This window comes from Phalaenopsis equestris, unplaced genomic scaffold (genome assembly GCF_001263595.1).
Source record: "Phalaenopsis equestris unplaced genomic scaffold, ASM126359v1 Scaffold000237, whole genome shotgun sequence".
Classification (NCBI taxonomy): domain Eukaryota; kingdom Viridiplantae; phylum Streptophyta; class Magnoliopsida; order Asparagales; family Orchidaceae; genus Phalaenopsis; species Phalaenopsis equestris.
This window is the reverse complement of record NW_018164679.1, coordinates 298,529-313,593: the sequence shown is the minus strand read 5'-3', so window position 1 is coordinate 313,593 and position 15,065 is coordinate 298,529. Positions and strand designations below refer to the sequence as shown.

The following is a 15,065-nucleotide window of genomic DNA, read 5'->3' as shown; positions in this document are numbered from 1 at the left end:
TGTTTTCAACTGTGTTTCTTTAATTCTATGTTTTTTTTTTTAATTTGTCATGAATTTATGTTCTGAAATAATGCAATATATAATGGGGTTATAGAGTGACGGTCTAATAGCCGGCGGTTGTGGAGGAATGGGAGATATCACACAACTCAAGATCTACAATAACTCATAGCCATGAAAATCTTCAATGTAATCAAGTTGCAGTTGAAATTGTATATAAGATATTGTCTAGAGATTTTGCTCTCTTTTTGTTAGGATTTTATTATCTGAAGTTCAATATTTCTCATAGGTGCAAGTCCTTATAGTTAATTCTCTCTCTGTATAAAAGCAGAGCACTTTCAATTAAGGCAAGTCATTAGAGCGTTAATTACTCACTATATAGTAGTAGCAATTTACGATTTTGTATTGTGAAATTCGATTGAATTTTTATATTTATAAAAATTTGTCACTTTGAGCTTAAAAGTATATTGATGGGGGAATGATGATGCAACCAATCAAATTTCTCATAGTTTCGTCATCACAGATTGTCATGAAACCTAATCTACACAAAGGAGGTAGTTGATTGATGTCTGAAAATGCTGCAAAGCAATCAGTCAACTACACAAGTATATGTGTTGATTACATAATATATGAAATTTGAGTCTGCGTATTGATCTCACAATGAAACTTGCTAACTTTTCTAACATGTTTTGGTCTACCAATCTACATCACTTAGTTCAATTTGAAGATTCACGTTTGCAAAAAGTAAAATGTTATAAAATTCTAATGCAAAAACAAAAAAAATTAACACAAAAAATTCTTGAGATTTTTAAGAGGTGACAAGGCTCATGATTTCGTAACATTGGTGTAGTGATTCCTTGATGTGTTTCCTTTGATTTTCCAATGTGGTTGTTGACAACTAGAGATAACTTCTCCTTATGCTATGTCTAAGTCATAAGAAGCGTTAGAAACTTTTTTACATTTAAGGGGACTTAACCATGCACTGTTTCTCAGGAATTCTCTAGTCCCTATCTAGGTCGCAATTTTTTTAATAACATTATATAGTTTCCCCTAGGTTATTGTGAGTTAACCTACTTGTTTTTCAGAGCAATGATTAGAAGTTTTAGATTACAAGAGGTTTTAACACTCTAATTGATCAAATCAGAAGTAAACGACGATCAAAAGATTAGTACATCTACAAGTATAATTCATAGCACAAAAAATATTTTGGGGAAAAACACATGGGAGAAATAATGAAAATTATCGCAAGTTTTACATCATAGAAGCTTGAACGTGAATTTAACTATAATGCATGAAGTGAAAAAACACAAAAAAAAAAAGTTTTATTGAGAATATCAAAGGTACAATATACGAAAGTACATAAAACTTACAACTAAGCCAGTCATTCCTTGCAATACAATGGATTTCTCCCCGTATAATTCAACTCTACGACAATCTCTCGCGTAGAATAAATATAATCTCTCTCTTACAAGTCTCTCAAATTATCAAAGAAAATGCTCAAGAATCTTCTCTATAAGAGGGCTAATGGAGAAAACCCTAGGACAAGAACAAGACTCTCTTAGAACTCTGAAAAGAGATAACCTCTAGACAACAAGAATTGCCTTTGATCTCTTTAAATAGTTGTAGCATGAACAACCTCTAAATACTTTCCAAAATTATGCTTAAGCGGAATAGGCATAGGTATGGCAGACCACATTGTAGGTACAATGCCAAGAAAGCGTATCTACATTGAAGTTGGCTTAATTATTCTACATTCTCTATCTTTCAAATGCTTCTTTTCTAGGGCTCTGGCGTCTTCAAAGGGTAGACATAAATATGTTGGCCCCTTATTTTGCACAACTTCATATTTCAACTTTCTGACACGTGCTCGACATTTATAATCTACAAAACATAGCATAAACACGTTCCATAAGTATAAAATCATCATAATATAAAATTAAATCATGAAATTTATGATGAAAAATTTCACAAAATTGATTCACTTTGATTCCCCTAAACTTACATATTATTTGCTCTCAAGTATTCTCATATCTAAATGGGGACTTTTTAAAATGATTTTAATAGCTCTCATGCGGGACTTCATGATTCTTTAACATGATTATATATGTTAAAATAAAAGTTGTACAAATATTATCTCATGATCAAACTTTTATTAACCTCTAAAAACCTAGCCTTTCTTTAATTCAATTCTTCTTATGTTTAAGCATACATTCGGCTTGATAAATTCTCTCTATCTGTAAGATATAGACTATTTATCTTATTTGGAAAGGCATTAGGAGTGTCAATCTGAGATCCAAATAATGTCATTCTCTATTATTTGTGTTGACATCAAGTTTTGAGCTGAGTATCTCCAAATATTTTTTTAAGTTTTACTATGTGGGTTGGTATCATGATCAATGTGACATCCTCAATTAGTCTTTTAATACATTAGTGCTAAAGCCATATGATGACCTCATTTTTTATGAAGACTATCATTCTCTTCCTCTCTCAAAGGTCTAGCCTTAAGCTTTCCTTAGAGGCTTTTCTAGAGGACTAGTGAGTGGTTGAAATACTAAACTAGAATTGAAAACCAAATCTTCACTCCTTTAAGTTTCATGTACTTAATTGTAATCCTTGACATTTTTCTGAGTTGATTGAAGCTTAATTTGAAGACCCATGTGTTTGAATATACCTTTAAGCTACCTTTTGACCTGAGAGTCATAGGTCTTTGACTTGGTCCTCTTTGGATCCTTCCTAATCTCTTTCTAAGTTTCCTAATTAACTTTCTTTAGTTTAAAAAGAGCACATTTGATTTAGACCTCTTTTGAGACCCCTTCAACGTTCAAAGAAACTCTTTTAAACATAACTTTATAGTAAACAACAGTATAAAAGCGTTCTTTTAAAAAAGAATTTTTTATTTGAATACTAAAAAAACTGACATTGTTTTTAAGTAAAAGACAAAAAAGAAGTCTCGTCATGTCTCTGCCATTGGACGAGCCAAAAACTACCATCGATGGAGATGGAGGTAGCGAGATGGACTTCATGGAGGCAGCGAGAGAAACTGCGAGGAGGAAAAAATGGTAACTTTTACTTGCCTAACGTGGAAAGTGGATCCGACTGCCAAGGCCTCGTCACGTTCAGAATTTTGCCAGTTACGACTTTGCAGTGAAAGCGAAGCTCATCCTAACTCCATTCAAACGCCATTTTTTTTTGTTTCTCCGCTTTTCTTTCAGCGTGATGGAGCAACGCCGCCGCCTCAAAGGGGACCTTAATGTTCATCTTGAGCTTCAATTAAGTTTTTCCTAAATAAAATTAAAGATGAGTAAAATAAAAATTAAAAATATAATAATAATGAAAAGAATAATAACCAAATTAAAAACTAGATCTATAAGTTTAAGTTCAAACATAAAATTCTTATATCAATGAAATTATAACTCATGAAACATCAAACTCATAAAAATTAAAATTCATTTCAAAACATGATAAAATTCATTTATAAAAGCATGTTGAATATAATTGAAATTAAAATCAATTGAAATAAAAAGAACCTATTAAGTATAAATTCAAATATAAAATTTAAATATAAAAAAAATAAAATTCATGAACAAATGAAATCATAAATAAAACAAATAAAAACAAATCAAACTTAAACTCAATAAAATAAAACCTAAATCCATAACTTATTAATTTAATACAATAATTCATTTTAAAACCATAATAATTTTGCCTAAAAAACAATTAATTTTCTCCTTACCTTGAAATTCAAACCTTAACCAAAACCCACTCAAAACTACTCCTCCACTGCTCATCTAAATCTAACTCCAAAGCTACCTAATACTGGCCTAACCTAAAGTTACACCAAACCCATCTCTAAGTCCTCACAACCTCCACACAACAAGCCCTTCCATGTGTCATCTATTTATTGGTTGACCTCCCACACAAGCTTAGCCCAAATCAAGCCACTTTCACACAAGATCACTTAAGCTTAGCTCACTTAGGCTCACTTTGGCTCACCACATTCAAGCCTAACCAAGCCAAATCCAAGCCAACCCAAACCAAGCTAAAGACAAGCCTTTCATGGGCAAATTATACTCACCCAAGCCCCTCCACTTGGCCCCCTGTCCATGTGGCACACTCATTTTGGCTCACCAACTCAAGCTTACTCAAATTTCACTAAAGCTCGGTCCAAGCAAGACATATTCCTTCCATTGGAAACTATCTAAACCTCCAAGCACTAGCTACACTCCTCTTTTGGTCGCACGACAAAATTGACAATCAACATGGCTTCCTCTTATTGGAGGAAAGATTTGACCATGCAACATCAGCTTGCCACAAATAGTTGGTGCTCAATCTCTTTCCAACTTAGACTAAGCCCTCCCCTAGCCTATGCATAGCCTATAAATACCTCATCGAACTCTCCATTTCATGGTTGTCAAAAGTGATTGAACTCCCTACAAAATTTAATTAAATCAATCTCAATCCTTTGCCTGAATCCCTTAACCATCTTCCTTGTCAATCCCAAGTCTTCTCATGTCCATTTCCCACACTAATTTTACGTAGACAAACATACTAATTTTACTCAGATGAACCGGGAAATTCTAAATTCTACCAAAAAAAACAACTTGATTTTACTCAGATGAACCGGGAAATTCTAAATTCTACAAAAAAAAAAAACAACTTGATTTTTCCATCTAAAGCTTTCTAAAGTTTTATTGAATCATAAAACTAACTCAAACATCATTTTCTCATTGAAATAATCCCTCAGACTTACTATTAGACTAAATCAAGCCACCATTTGATCTAAGGTAATCATATGTAGATTTGAAATTAGAGCTTTAAATTAGAGCAAGAGGAGTCTTTGTGGAGTTTAAAAATTACTTTAATGGATCTTGTTATAGAGATATAACTCAAAACTTAGATATGAGCTCTCGGTAGTAGTCATCCATGAAGAAAACTTTACTTTCATGGAATTTTGACTATATAATGGACTATTAGGGATCTAGAGATCATTTTGATCGTAAAGGATCATATGAATGTAGCTCGATCATGTGATTTTTTGTATGAACAACTTTGATTCACCGTCCCGTTTGGGATAATGAACGGATATCGTTCATTGCATTCTATTTGCTTTGAAAGGTTGATATGAAGTCAAACAATCCACGTATATCCCAACGTGCATTAGATCCCTTGAACCAATTATTTCTAATGATTAGCCAACCTATCAAAAGATGACCCTTGGTTTAGTGAGTGCCTGGAAAAATACACGTGGAAGACAACGCGTGATAGCTAAGCTAGATTTTTCATCTAAAATCATTTAAATAAATTATATGATCATAAAAGGAGTTATGAAAACCATAAAAAAATAAAAGTTAAATCATAAAAATGCAAAGAAAATACCACAGAATTAGAAAATCAAATGGAACAATGCAGAAAAAAAATTAAAAGAAATTAATTAATATAATTTCAGAAATTAAATAAAAATAATAAGATACATTATACTTCATAAAAATTAAATAATAATAAAAATTAAATGAATTTTCCACAGTGAATAATACTTGACCTTACATACATCCTATAATTTCCTTTAAAATGAAAATGACTGAAAAATAATAAGATAAATAAATAAAACAGAAAACTAAATAATAAACTTTAGAAAACCAATTCCTAAATCAAAATGGAAACACTCTGAATGGTGAAATCAATAATTTATTGTAATATAAATCATATTAATAATGAATTTTGTATATTTGCAATTTAGCATTTGCATAAATATTTTTGTATTTCTAAATTCCATAATAACCACAAAATATAATATTGAAATCATAAAAATTTGTATAAATTTTTAATTGGGCTTAAAGTGATTAAGAGAGAACTCAATTTAAAAAGAAAATTTGCATTGTAGGGTATATTTGTAATTTGAAAAAGTTACATATATATCTTACTTTAATTTTAAGGATTCTTCAATTAAAACACACCAATGTAAAATTTAGTGAATTAACCATCTAGAAATTATAATAAAATTTGACAGAATTATCAATTGAAATTTTGTGTGAGTAAAGCCAATTTTTTTAAAATCCAAAAAAATTGCAAGCCTACCTTAAGAAGAATAACTACCAATTTGAACATTTAAATGTTGAGAACTAAGATATACACCAGTTGATGTGACATATATATATAAATCAAACAGGAGAACGATCGACGAAACGAAAAATAAAATGAGGAAATTCACACCATAAAACAGTAACACAGCGGAACACACATATTTACGTGGTTCGACAAATTGCCTACGTCCACGGAGTTGCAGAGGATTTTACTACTTGAGGAATTTACACCAGTCGATCACCTCAACTTACAAAAGGAATCTCTCACTTCGTTACTCTCTCTTCTTCTCTTTCTGTGATTCTCTCTCTATACTGAGATACACTGAAGAAACTCTACACCGAGATACACCGAAGAAGATAAACTTACAAGAGAAATAAACCCAATTTCTCTTCAGCCACAAGCCACCAAGAATAAGTTAAGGGAGAACAATCTTCTTATTCTTCTTTCTTCTTCCTTCTTCCTTATGTCGCAAGGAACTGCAGCTTGCGCTTTACTTTCTCTATCCCGAGGAAGCCTGAAGAAGAACACCAAAATCGTGACTTTGAAACTTAAAGGAGAGTCATCTAAAGCATTTGATCATGAACAGGAGGAGAGGTGCGACAATTCGCGAACTTCAGTGGGAGTTGGCGGGAGCAGTTCACGAAACTGTTGGGTCGTGGGCGCGACCATTCGCAATCGGGAACAGGGACGGGAGCGGGAGCGGGAAGGTGGGATCAGCGGTTTAATCGGGCTCCAACTAATATTAAAATATTTTAAAAATTATGAAATCCAATTTCAACTGGTTCTAATTTGAACTCAATAAAATGATCAACAAAGAAGAAAACAACAAAATTTAAGTTAAATTCATGTCTATAAGACATTGAACCCAATAAATTTAATAATTTTAATTAAATACAATCTTGAAAATCAATAATTTTAATTTCACTTTGAAATAAATTGACACACACACACACTTTAAACTTAAAATATTCATAATTCACTCTTTTTGAATCCAAATTGAACCAAATTTTCACTGTTAGAATAAGTAAATAGAAAAGAAATAACAAATACAAAAATATTCAATTAAATAATTTTTAATAATTAAATTATTAAATAATATTAATAGTTCACAAAAGATTAAATTGAATTTAGAATGACATGAAAATTTCAAGTTTTGTATAAAATATTATTTTTAACACCTTTGTAAAATTTCAAGGATTTGAGAGATCAACTGAAATTATTATGAATTTCCTACTTACTACATATTTCAATTTCAAATAAATAGAATAAATAAAAAAATTCAAAAATTCAAAAAAAATTTACAAAACATTTTTGAGGTCAATATTAACTTTAAGAAATAATTCCAAGAGAATTTGAAAAAAAAAACATTAGTTAAAAGATATTAAAATTTGAAAAATTTTAAAATGAACAAAATTCTAATTCCGAAAATTTATAAGTTGCCCAAAAGTGTTTTGATTTTATATTGTCTATTTTATAAGATCCATAAATACTTGCTCATGAGGTTTATGATATTCTATAAAATATTAATGTGTATTAAATGTATATATATGCCTCATAAGCATATATATGATATTTAATTAAGCAATAAAAAATTAGAATAGAAAATGATTCATAAAAATTCAGAAAAACATTTAAAACTTAGATGAATAATCCCATAATAATAATTGAACAAAAATAATAAAAATTATAATTTGAATAATAAGTGTCATGTTGTGACTACCTTCTTTGCCCTTCAATCGTACACATTAGATATTATATTAAGATACTCATCCTAGTTATAGGATTACAGGTCTGTTTGAGGCAGCTGCTACTTATTGAATAATCTGCTGAGAAACTAAGTGTTGTGGCTATTAGAAATTTTTACTTTTTGGGAAGAGACAGACCACTGCCAGAAAGCTGTCACTACACCTAGATAGGTGCGGTGTGAAAACACTACTTTCAACGTTTTCAAAATGCATAAGCTGCCAAAACACAGTTTACCCAATAGGTCAAATGTGTTTTCAAAATGTCACTGCACTAAATAAGCTGCCCCAAACAGACCCTAAGTTGATGTGAGGGCGGATTGTTATGTTTTATGTGTTTGTGAATGTTTTATTCTATTTACTTGCTAGATAACTTTGGATTAAAGTGGTACAGTAAGCTTATGATATACTAGCTTAGTCTTATGATGTAGTAAGCATAGCGTGTTATATTGAATGTATTTTTACTTTCCTTGTTGAGTCTGTTAGAGTAAAGATTTTTATCTTAGTTGATTACTTTGGACATCAGGACTATCTAAAAAATGAATAACAAAAGGATGAACAATGAAATGATGAATATTGATGACGAATCTCAAAATTTCAAAGAGCGAACAATGATACTAGTTTGACATAGTTGACAACGAGTCTATGTTAGGTCTAGTGTCAGATACCCATTTTGTTGTTTTGCTAGTGTTGTTTAATTCCTATTTTATTCGATTAGATTTATACCCACTTTTTTAGGCTGATGTTTGTTTGCTTTTGCATGCATTTATTGGTGGGCTTTTAAAGATTAGTTTTTCTACTCCAAATTAAATAACTCAAATCTAATTTTTAAAAATCAAAATTCATAACCAAAATAACAAAATTAAAATAACATATTGCATTCACACCCTTTTGCATCTAAATAAAACCTCTTGATTTAGGAATAAACACAAAAAGAACACCCTTAAGCATATTCATCTATATTAACCCATTTTGTCCTTCGAGTTTCACTTCTTATAAAGTGAGTTCACCTTTACATGCCAACTTGACCTACAAATTAATCTTTTGTGTATTCATCATCAAAAATATGCATACCTATAGACGACTTGCTTGACCTATAAATTAATCTTTTATAACCAAAAAAAGCATTTGAGTGTTGTGAGCATATATATAATATATATTAAATTTAAAAAAGTTTCAAAAAGTTATATATTCCTCAATTTCAAGACATAAAATAAACTAATAAATTTTTCTAGCAAATCCACTCGAATATAATTTTTCTCTCAATCTTTGGTTGGTATGTATGTATATATCTAATGCATGCAAAACTTCAAACACATTGTCTAAAATTTCTTCCCATTAATGACATCTTTTGACTTACATAAACTTAAGCAATTTCTTACACATCTCAATGAGTTTATGCAATGTTAGTCAAATTAAATAATTAATTATTATTATTTTAATTATTCAATTAATCATCATTTAACTTCTTATTAATGTAGTCATTAACTAATTTCATTGATAAATATTTTAAAAGTTAACAAGGTCCTTAAGTTCATATATTGTATATATATCTTGACACTCACTATTATATTAACTATTTAAACTTTAATTATAGTTCATAAAGAAAATAATAAACAATGAATTCAATGAATTATTAAATTAGTTAATTATTTTATAAAATATTCATAAGTATCAAATATTATAAAATGTTAATCCTTAATTATAACACTAATTAATCACCAATTATTCATATTTGTATAATCAACATTTTTTAAAAAAAGGTGGGTGTTAGTTCCAAAAATATGCATATTTTGAATGTTATGTATGTATTTTTAACTAATATAATTATTATCTAATTCATTTAATGAATACATTAATTAAAAATATTTAAAAAACATTTTAAGATATATGAAATATTTTTAGCCTTTTTTTAACAAATGATTTATATGTATTCAAGATAAAAATGAAGATATAATTCCTAGACATTTCTTCCAATTTTTATTTAATGTCTATTTTTTTAAAAGAAAAACTAAAAAAGAAGATTTACATCCATGCCACTCAATTCTTGTGAATTTACATATCTAATCCGTAAACATCAATGTTTACATACATAACACCTTAATCATATATGAAAATGTGTATTTCATAGTTTAAAAGTAAGACACAGATATTTCTATTCGGGATGTCAAAATGTTTCGTTATTTGCGAATAACTCATATTCTGCTCATTCAATAACTCATATTCGATTTTTTCATCAAGCGAACAAGTAGAGCATAAATAAATTTTTTTGCGCTCCATATATAAACAAGCGGAACACGAATATAGATAATTGACAAGTATTATTTTTAAATAATTAAATTGACTCAAATGCTACAAATATTTATAATCAAATAAAATTATTAATAAAAAATGGAATAAAAATATAGCAAATTCTTATTAGATGAATACTTTAATATAATAATAATACTTAAATCTCGTCGCTACCCTTAATATCTTACAGTTGCGTGACCAAGATTGTCAAAATGATTCGTTGTTCGCGAACAACTCGTATTCAGCTCGCCTAGCAAATGCGCCGAATACAAACACATTTTTTGGGCTCTATATATTAACGAGTTGATCACGAATAATGATATTTTTTAACGAGCCAAATACGAGCATTAAACCCGTAATTTGGGAAAAATTTGCGTGCGATAGACATACGCAGCGCTGCGTACGATATTGAGGTTATACCAAGAGTACAAGGGAGTTATATCCGCAGTATAACCCTTTGTAACCTTCCTGTAATCTTCTGTAACTTACCTGTAAACTACTGATAAATTCTTAATATATGATAATAGAAACGCGAAACTTATTTTAGGTTACAGGTAGGTTACAGAAGGTTACAGGGAGCTTACAATGGGTTATACCGCGAATGTAACCCACTTCTACCCTCGGTATAACCACAATATCGTACGCAGCGCTGCGTACGTCTATCACACTCAAAATTTTTCCCCTAATTTGTATGTGATAAGATAGTTTTGATGTTGGATATGTAAATACATAAAAATGGAGTGGTATGCCTGTAAAGTCCTCAAATGAAAATTAAAAAATAAAAACTCAAGGTGGTATTCTCTTTTTCTCTTTCTGTCTTCTGTCTTGTTTGCATATCGGGCAGAGAGATGACGACGGCGGCAAGACCGACGTGGGCTCCGGCGAAAGGCGGAAACGAGCAGGGAGGAACGCGAATTTTCGGCCCTTCGCAAAAGTACTCCTCCAGGGATCTCGCTTCCCATACGTCGCTGAAACCTAGGTTTGTCTTCCTTCTTTGACTGAGCGAACCCTAATCCTACACATTCATAGGTTTAGATCTGGTCCTTCTTGTTTCTTTCACAATCGGAGGTATGCTTGCTCTTAAATTCTGATGATGATCGGCGTTTTCGTTGTTTCAGAAAGGATGGACAGGATACCCAGGACGAGTTGCAGAGGAGGAACCTCCGACAAGAGTTGGAGGAACGAGAGAGGAGGCATTTTTCCTCTAAAGATAAATCTTATACAGGTATGAAGCGTTTTTGGAAATCCTTCTCTGTCTATTTCAGCTATTTCTTATGTTAGTTTATCCTGTAAGATTACGAGACTTTTAATAAGATTTAAGTTAGAGTTAACTTAAATCCAGCCAAACACCATAATTAGGTTAGATAAATCCGCCGTTAAGTTAAATTCAATTTTTGCTTGTTCTGTTAATTAAATCTGGGTTTATTAAATCCACTTATTAGTTGGATTTAACTGATTTAGCACAAGAAAAAAATATTTCAAATAGATTTATGCCCAACACCTCAAATAGATTTAATTGAATTTAACTTTAATTGAACTAAACATTATTTCAGATTTAATGATATTGATGGAGGGCATACTTAAATGCATAGGTTGTACAAGATAAAGCTCATAAAGCTTCCAGCTATTTAATAGAATAAGAGATATCATTCACACAGGTATAAAAAAATGTTCTTCAGGCCAAGTATTATAAAGATACAAGTTCCACAAATATCAACCTTTAATTGGACCATAATTTCTGTTATAAGAAAAAGCAAGTAACATGATATTATCACATGAGAATGAATTTATTCTTCAAAAGAAGCACAGAGTACATATATAATGACATTAACAGAGGTTTTCCGAAAGATAAAATAAATATTGACACAATACAGCAAACATAACACACTAAAATACTTTTATCACACCCAAGCTGGATATATTTACAAGCAAGGATAAGACTCAAGTTTAAATTCAATCTAACTGTGTATCCTTGACCTGTTCGAAGTCATCAAAAAAATTTTGCTAGCATTGTCCTCTTTTAATACTTCATGAACCGTAATAATAGCTTCATTGAAAATGTTTGGAATACTGCCAAGCTTCGCCAAACATTCAACAGTTGTGTATGGAGAATGACAGTCCACAATTTTCTGAAATAGCTGTGCATTTTTATTGACTGCCTCTAGCAATACTTTCCTGTTTTCTGGATTTGCTCTTCTTTTATTAGGCCGTTTGTTATGACAGATGTTTACGGATGATCGTTTGCTACCACTCAATTGACCGATGCTTGTTGCGCGTTGACATCTTCATCTAATTGAACACCTGGTTATGGACTGAGCACATCCAACTCATTGAGATAACTTACTTCATGCATGACCATAAAATCATGAATAGGCATAGTAATTTTCTCTTCTTCAATCAGACTTGGAGAGTGTTGCTGGAATGTATGACTCCATTAACGGTTGCTGTATTGTCCGCATAGACTCTCTCAAAAATATCTTATTGGAAAGAATTCCTTCAAAATCATTCCAATTTTGGGTTAACCTATAAATTTGTTTCTTAAATTTTATTATAATATTTTAGTAATTTGGAATATATAACTAATATGATAACTTATATGTAGAGTTTTTTTCCCAAATTTTACATTCATATTTATTGAAGCGAGTCATTACCAATGTCTCTGTGTAAGTTGTGCCTAATCCTTTATTTAATGCATCGATCACAACCTTCTTGTTCTACCATTAAACATATTTCCACATTAAAATTGTTCGAAAAGCAACTCCACAAGAATAGCTTTATGTTCTTCCTGTCATTTTGGTGTTCTAGTTGCACTTTTAATCTTTCCATAAATGATGTAAATATTTCATCAAGTGACGACTTTGAACTAGAGCCTTCATATTGAATTAACTTTCCTTTTAAAAGTTTCTTCATCACAACAGGATGTTTAACAATAGTAAAGTTAAGTTCATAGAAAAATCATAACTATGATCAATTTCAAATAATAGATTAGGGAAGTAATACCAATTTCTTTTTTCTTTTCTCTTATGTTAGTAGCATAACTGACAAAGTTTAGTTAGTTGACATTTGAGGATTCGTGAATACTTGGAATATCATTTTTCATATGCGCATTGCCTATTATTTTATGGATAATCATATCGTTATGTTTATCAGTTGTAGTGTGATTGTCATTGCTCGCAACTTCCTCAAAGCTAACCATATTCAATTAGCCTTATTTTAAAAAAGACTCCCCTCTAAGATTAAGTGAATATGAACATTTATTTTGTATGGTATTTATACATGTAAAAAAAACTAAACGAATCTGATTTTGTGAAAAAGTCATCCTAAGTTCCTGTTTGAGTATGAGTGGTTTACTGAGTTTTAAATTTTGAGTATGGAGTGCTAATAACCCCTTTAAATTATCCTAATCTCTTCTGATCTCTTACTAGCAGTTCCAAGATTATCCTAATAAATTGAATTGTTACGACTAGTGAACAAAAAAAATATTTTTCACAGATATTAAATTGTAATAAGTATTTAGAAATAAGTGGGCAGTACCAAATCCGTGGATTTCCTAAATCCAGGATTTATGTTGAGTTATGGGAGCCCCAGATTTAGCATCACTCAATTTTTCTTTTTGCTGGATTTAGGTTAAATCCTATAGGTTGATAAATTGAATTGTCACGACAAGCATACAAAAAATATTTTTCACAGGTACTAAATCGTACTAAGTCTATAGAAAACAGTGGGTTGTTCCGAATCCGTCGATTTTGTAAGTCCGGGATTTACGTTGATTTACGGGAGCCCCAGATTTAGCATCCCTCAATTTCACGTTTAGCTGGATTTAGGTTAAATTCAGTGCTAAATCCTATTAGAAGTGCTCTACCAAGATTTATATCTTACGCTGTCATTAATTGTCATCTTTGTCGTTTTTATATCGTGCTTCAGTCCCTGGACAGCTACTAAAATTTATAATTTTTTTGCTGTGATTCCAGAGGATAGGGATAGGAGGAAAGGCGCGGGGACAGGGCAGCTTCTCCTTGAAGGTGGGAATTGCTTAACCATGGACTGATATCTTTAAATATTTTTTAAGAAAATTGGTTTTGTTTTATTTTGAGCAAGATGGTCTTATTTGAGTTCATCCCACACCCACACTCTTGAAAACTAGGAGGAAAAAGAGATACCGAGAATCGAATTGTTCCCCGGAGCATAGATGCTGACGACTCCGACGTTGAAGTTAAAAGTGATGATGAGAGGTGTGTATCCTTGTACATTAGTTAAGAATCTTTCAGATTTAAATCTATTAGTTTTGGAATCCATTAATGGTCACCTGCAGTTTATTTAATTAGATTTTCTGTGCTCTAGCTTGCATTATCTTGTCTGTTGAACCTGTTTAGTGCAAATGTCCTCTTTTACGCTGACGAATGGGGTCTCTGGTTCCCTTATTGCTTTGACTGTCCAATGTTTTATTTTCATTCTTGATTGTGGATGCATTTGGTTCATTTTAAATATGTCAAAAAACTGGAAGAATTACACACATACCACTTAATTTTTATGCATTTACTTATCTAACAACTATACTTCTTTTTTTACATTCATACCACCTTACCTATGCATACGTAGGTGTATTTTACTTTTTAAAATTTAAAATGGTGCCATTTTTGATGTGATATGAAAGATTTGGTGCTATAAATGTAAAAAAGTAAGATTAGGTGTTAGATATGTAAATAACTAGGAATTGAGTGGTATGTATGTAAATGCTTAAAAAAAAAATTATTTTGTTATTATTGCCTGCTTATCTCTCCACTCATTATCTTGGAACATTTGCGAGGCTAGGAAAAGAACTGAAGCCTTGAGTACTTGGTTTGAATACCTCTGCTATTAGAAGTTGGTTTCTGAAGCCTTGAGTACTTGGTTTGAATACCTCTGCTTTTAGAAGTTAACCGTAGGCTGGTTTCTATTCTGTAATCAGGGGAG

At 31.0% G+C, this 15,065-nt stretch overlaps 1 protein-coding gene across 2 annotated transcripts in view; it reads left to right on the top strand.

Annotated features, from left to right (window-relative positions):
• The first annotated feature begins 10,905 nt into the window (after positions 1–10,905).
• The window catches only part of LOC110023936 (protein CWC15 homolog), a 38,938-nt gene continuing 34,778 nt past the window's right edge, over positions 10,906–15,065 (top strand). For both annotated transcript variants that reach the window (XM_020723596.1, XM_020723594.1), the window contains exons 1-4: positions 10,906–11,091; positions 11,231–11,337; positions 14,084–14,134; positions 14,257–14,344. In XM_020723596.1, the coding sequence (XP_020579255.1) occupies positions 10,961–11,091; positions 11,231–11,337; positions 14,084–14,134; positions 14,257–14,344 (377 nt within the window). In that variant the 5' untranslated portion in view covers positions 10,906–10,960. The remainder of the gene's footprint in view (positions 11,092–11,230; positions 11,338–14,083; positions 14,135–14,256; positions 14,345–15,065) is intronic.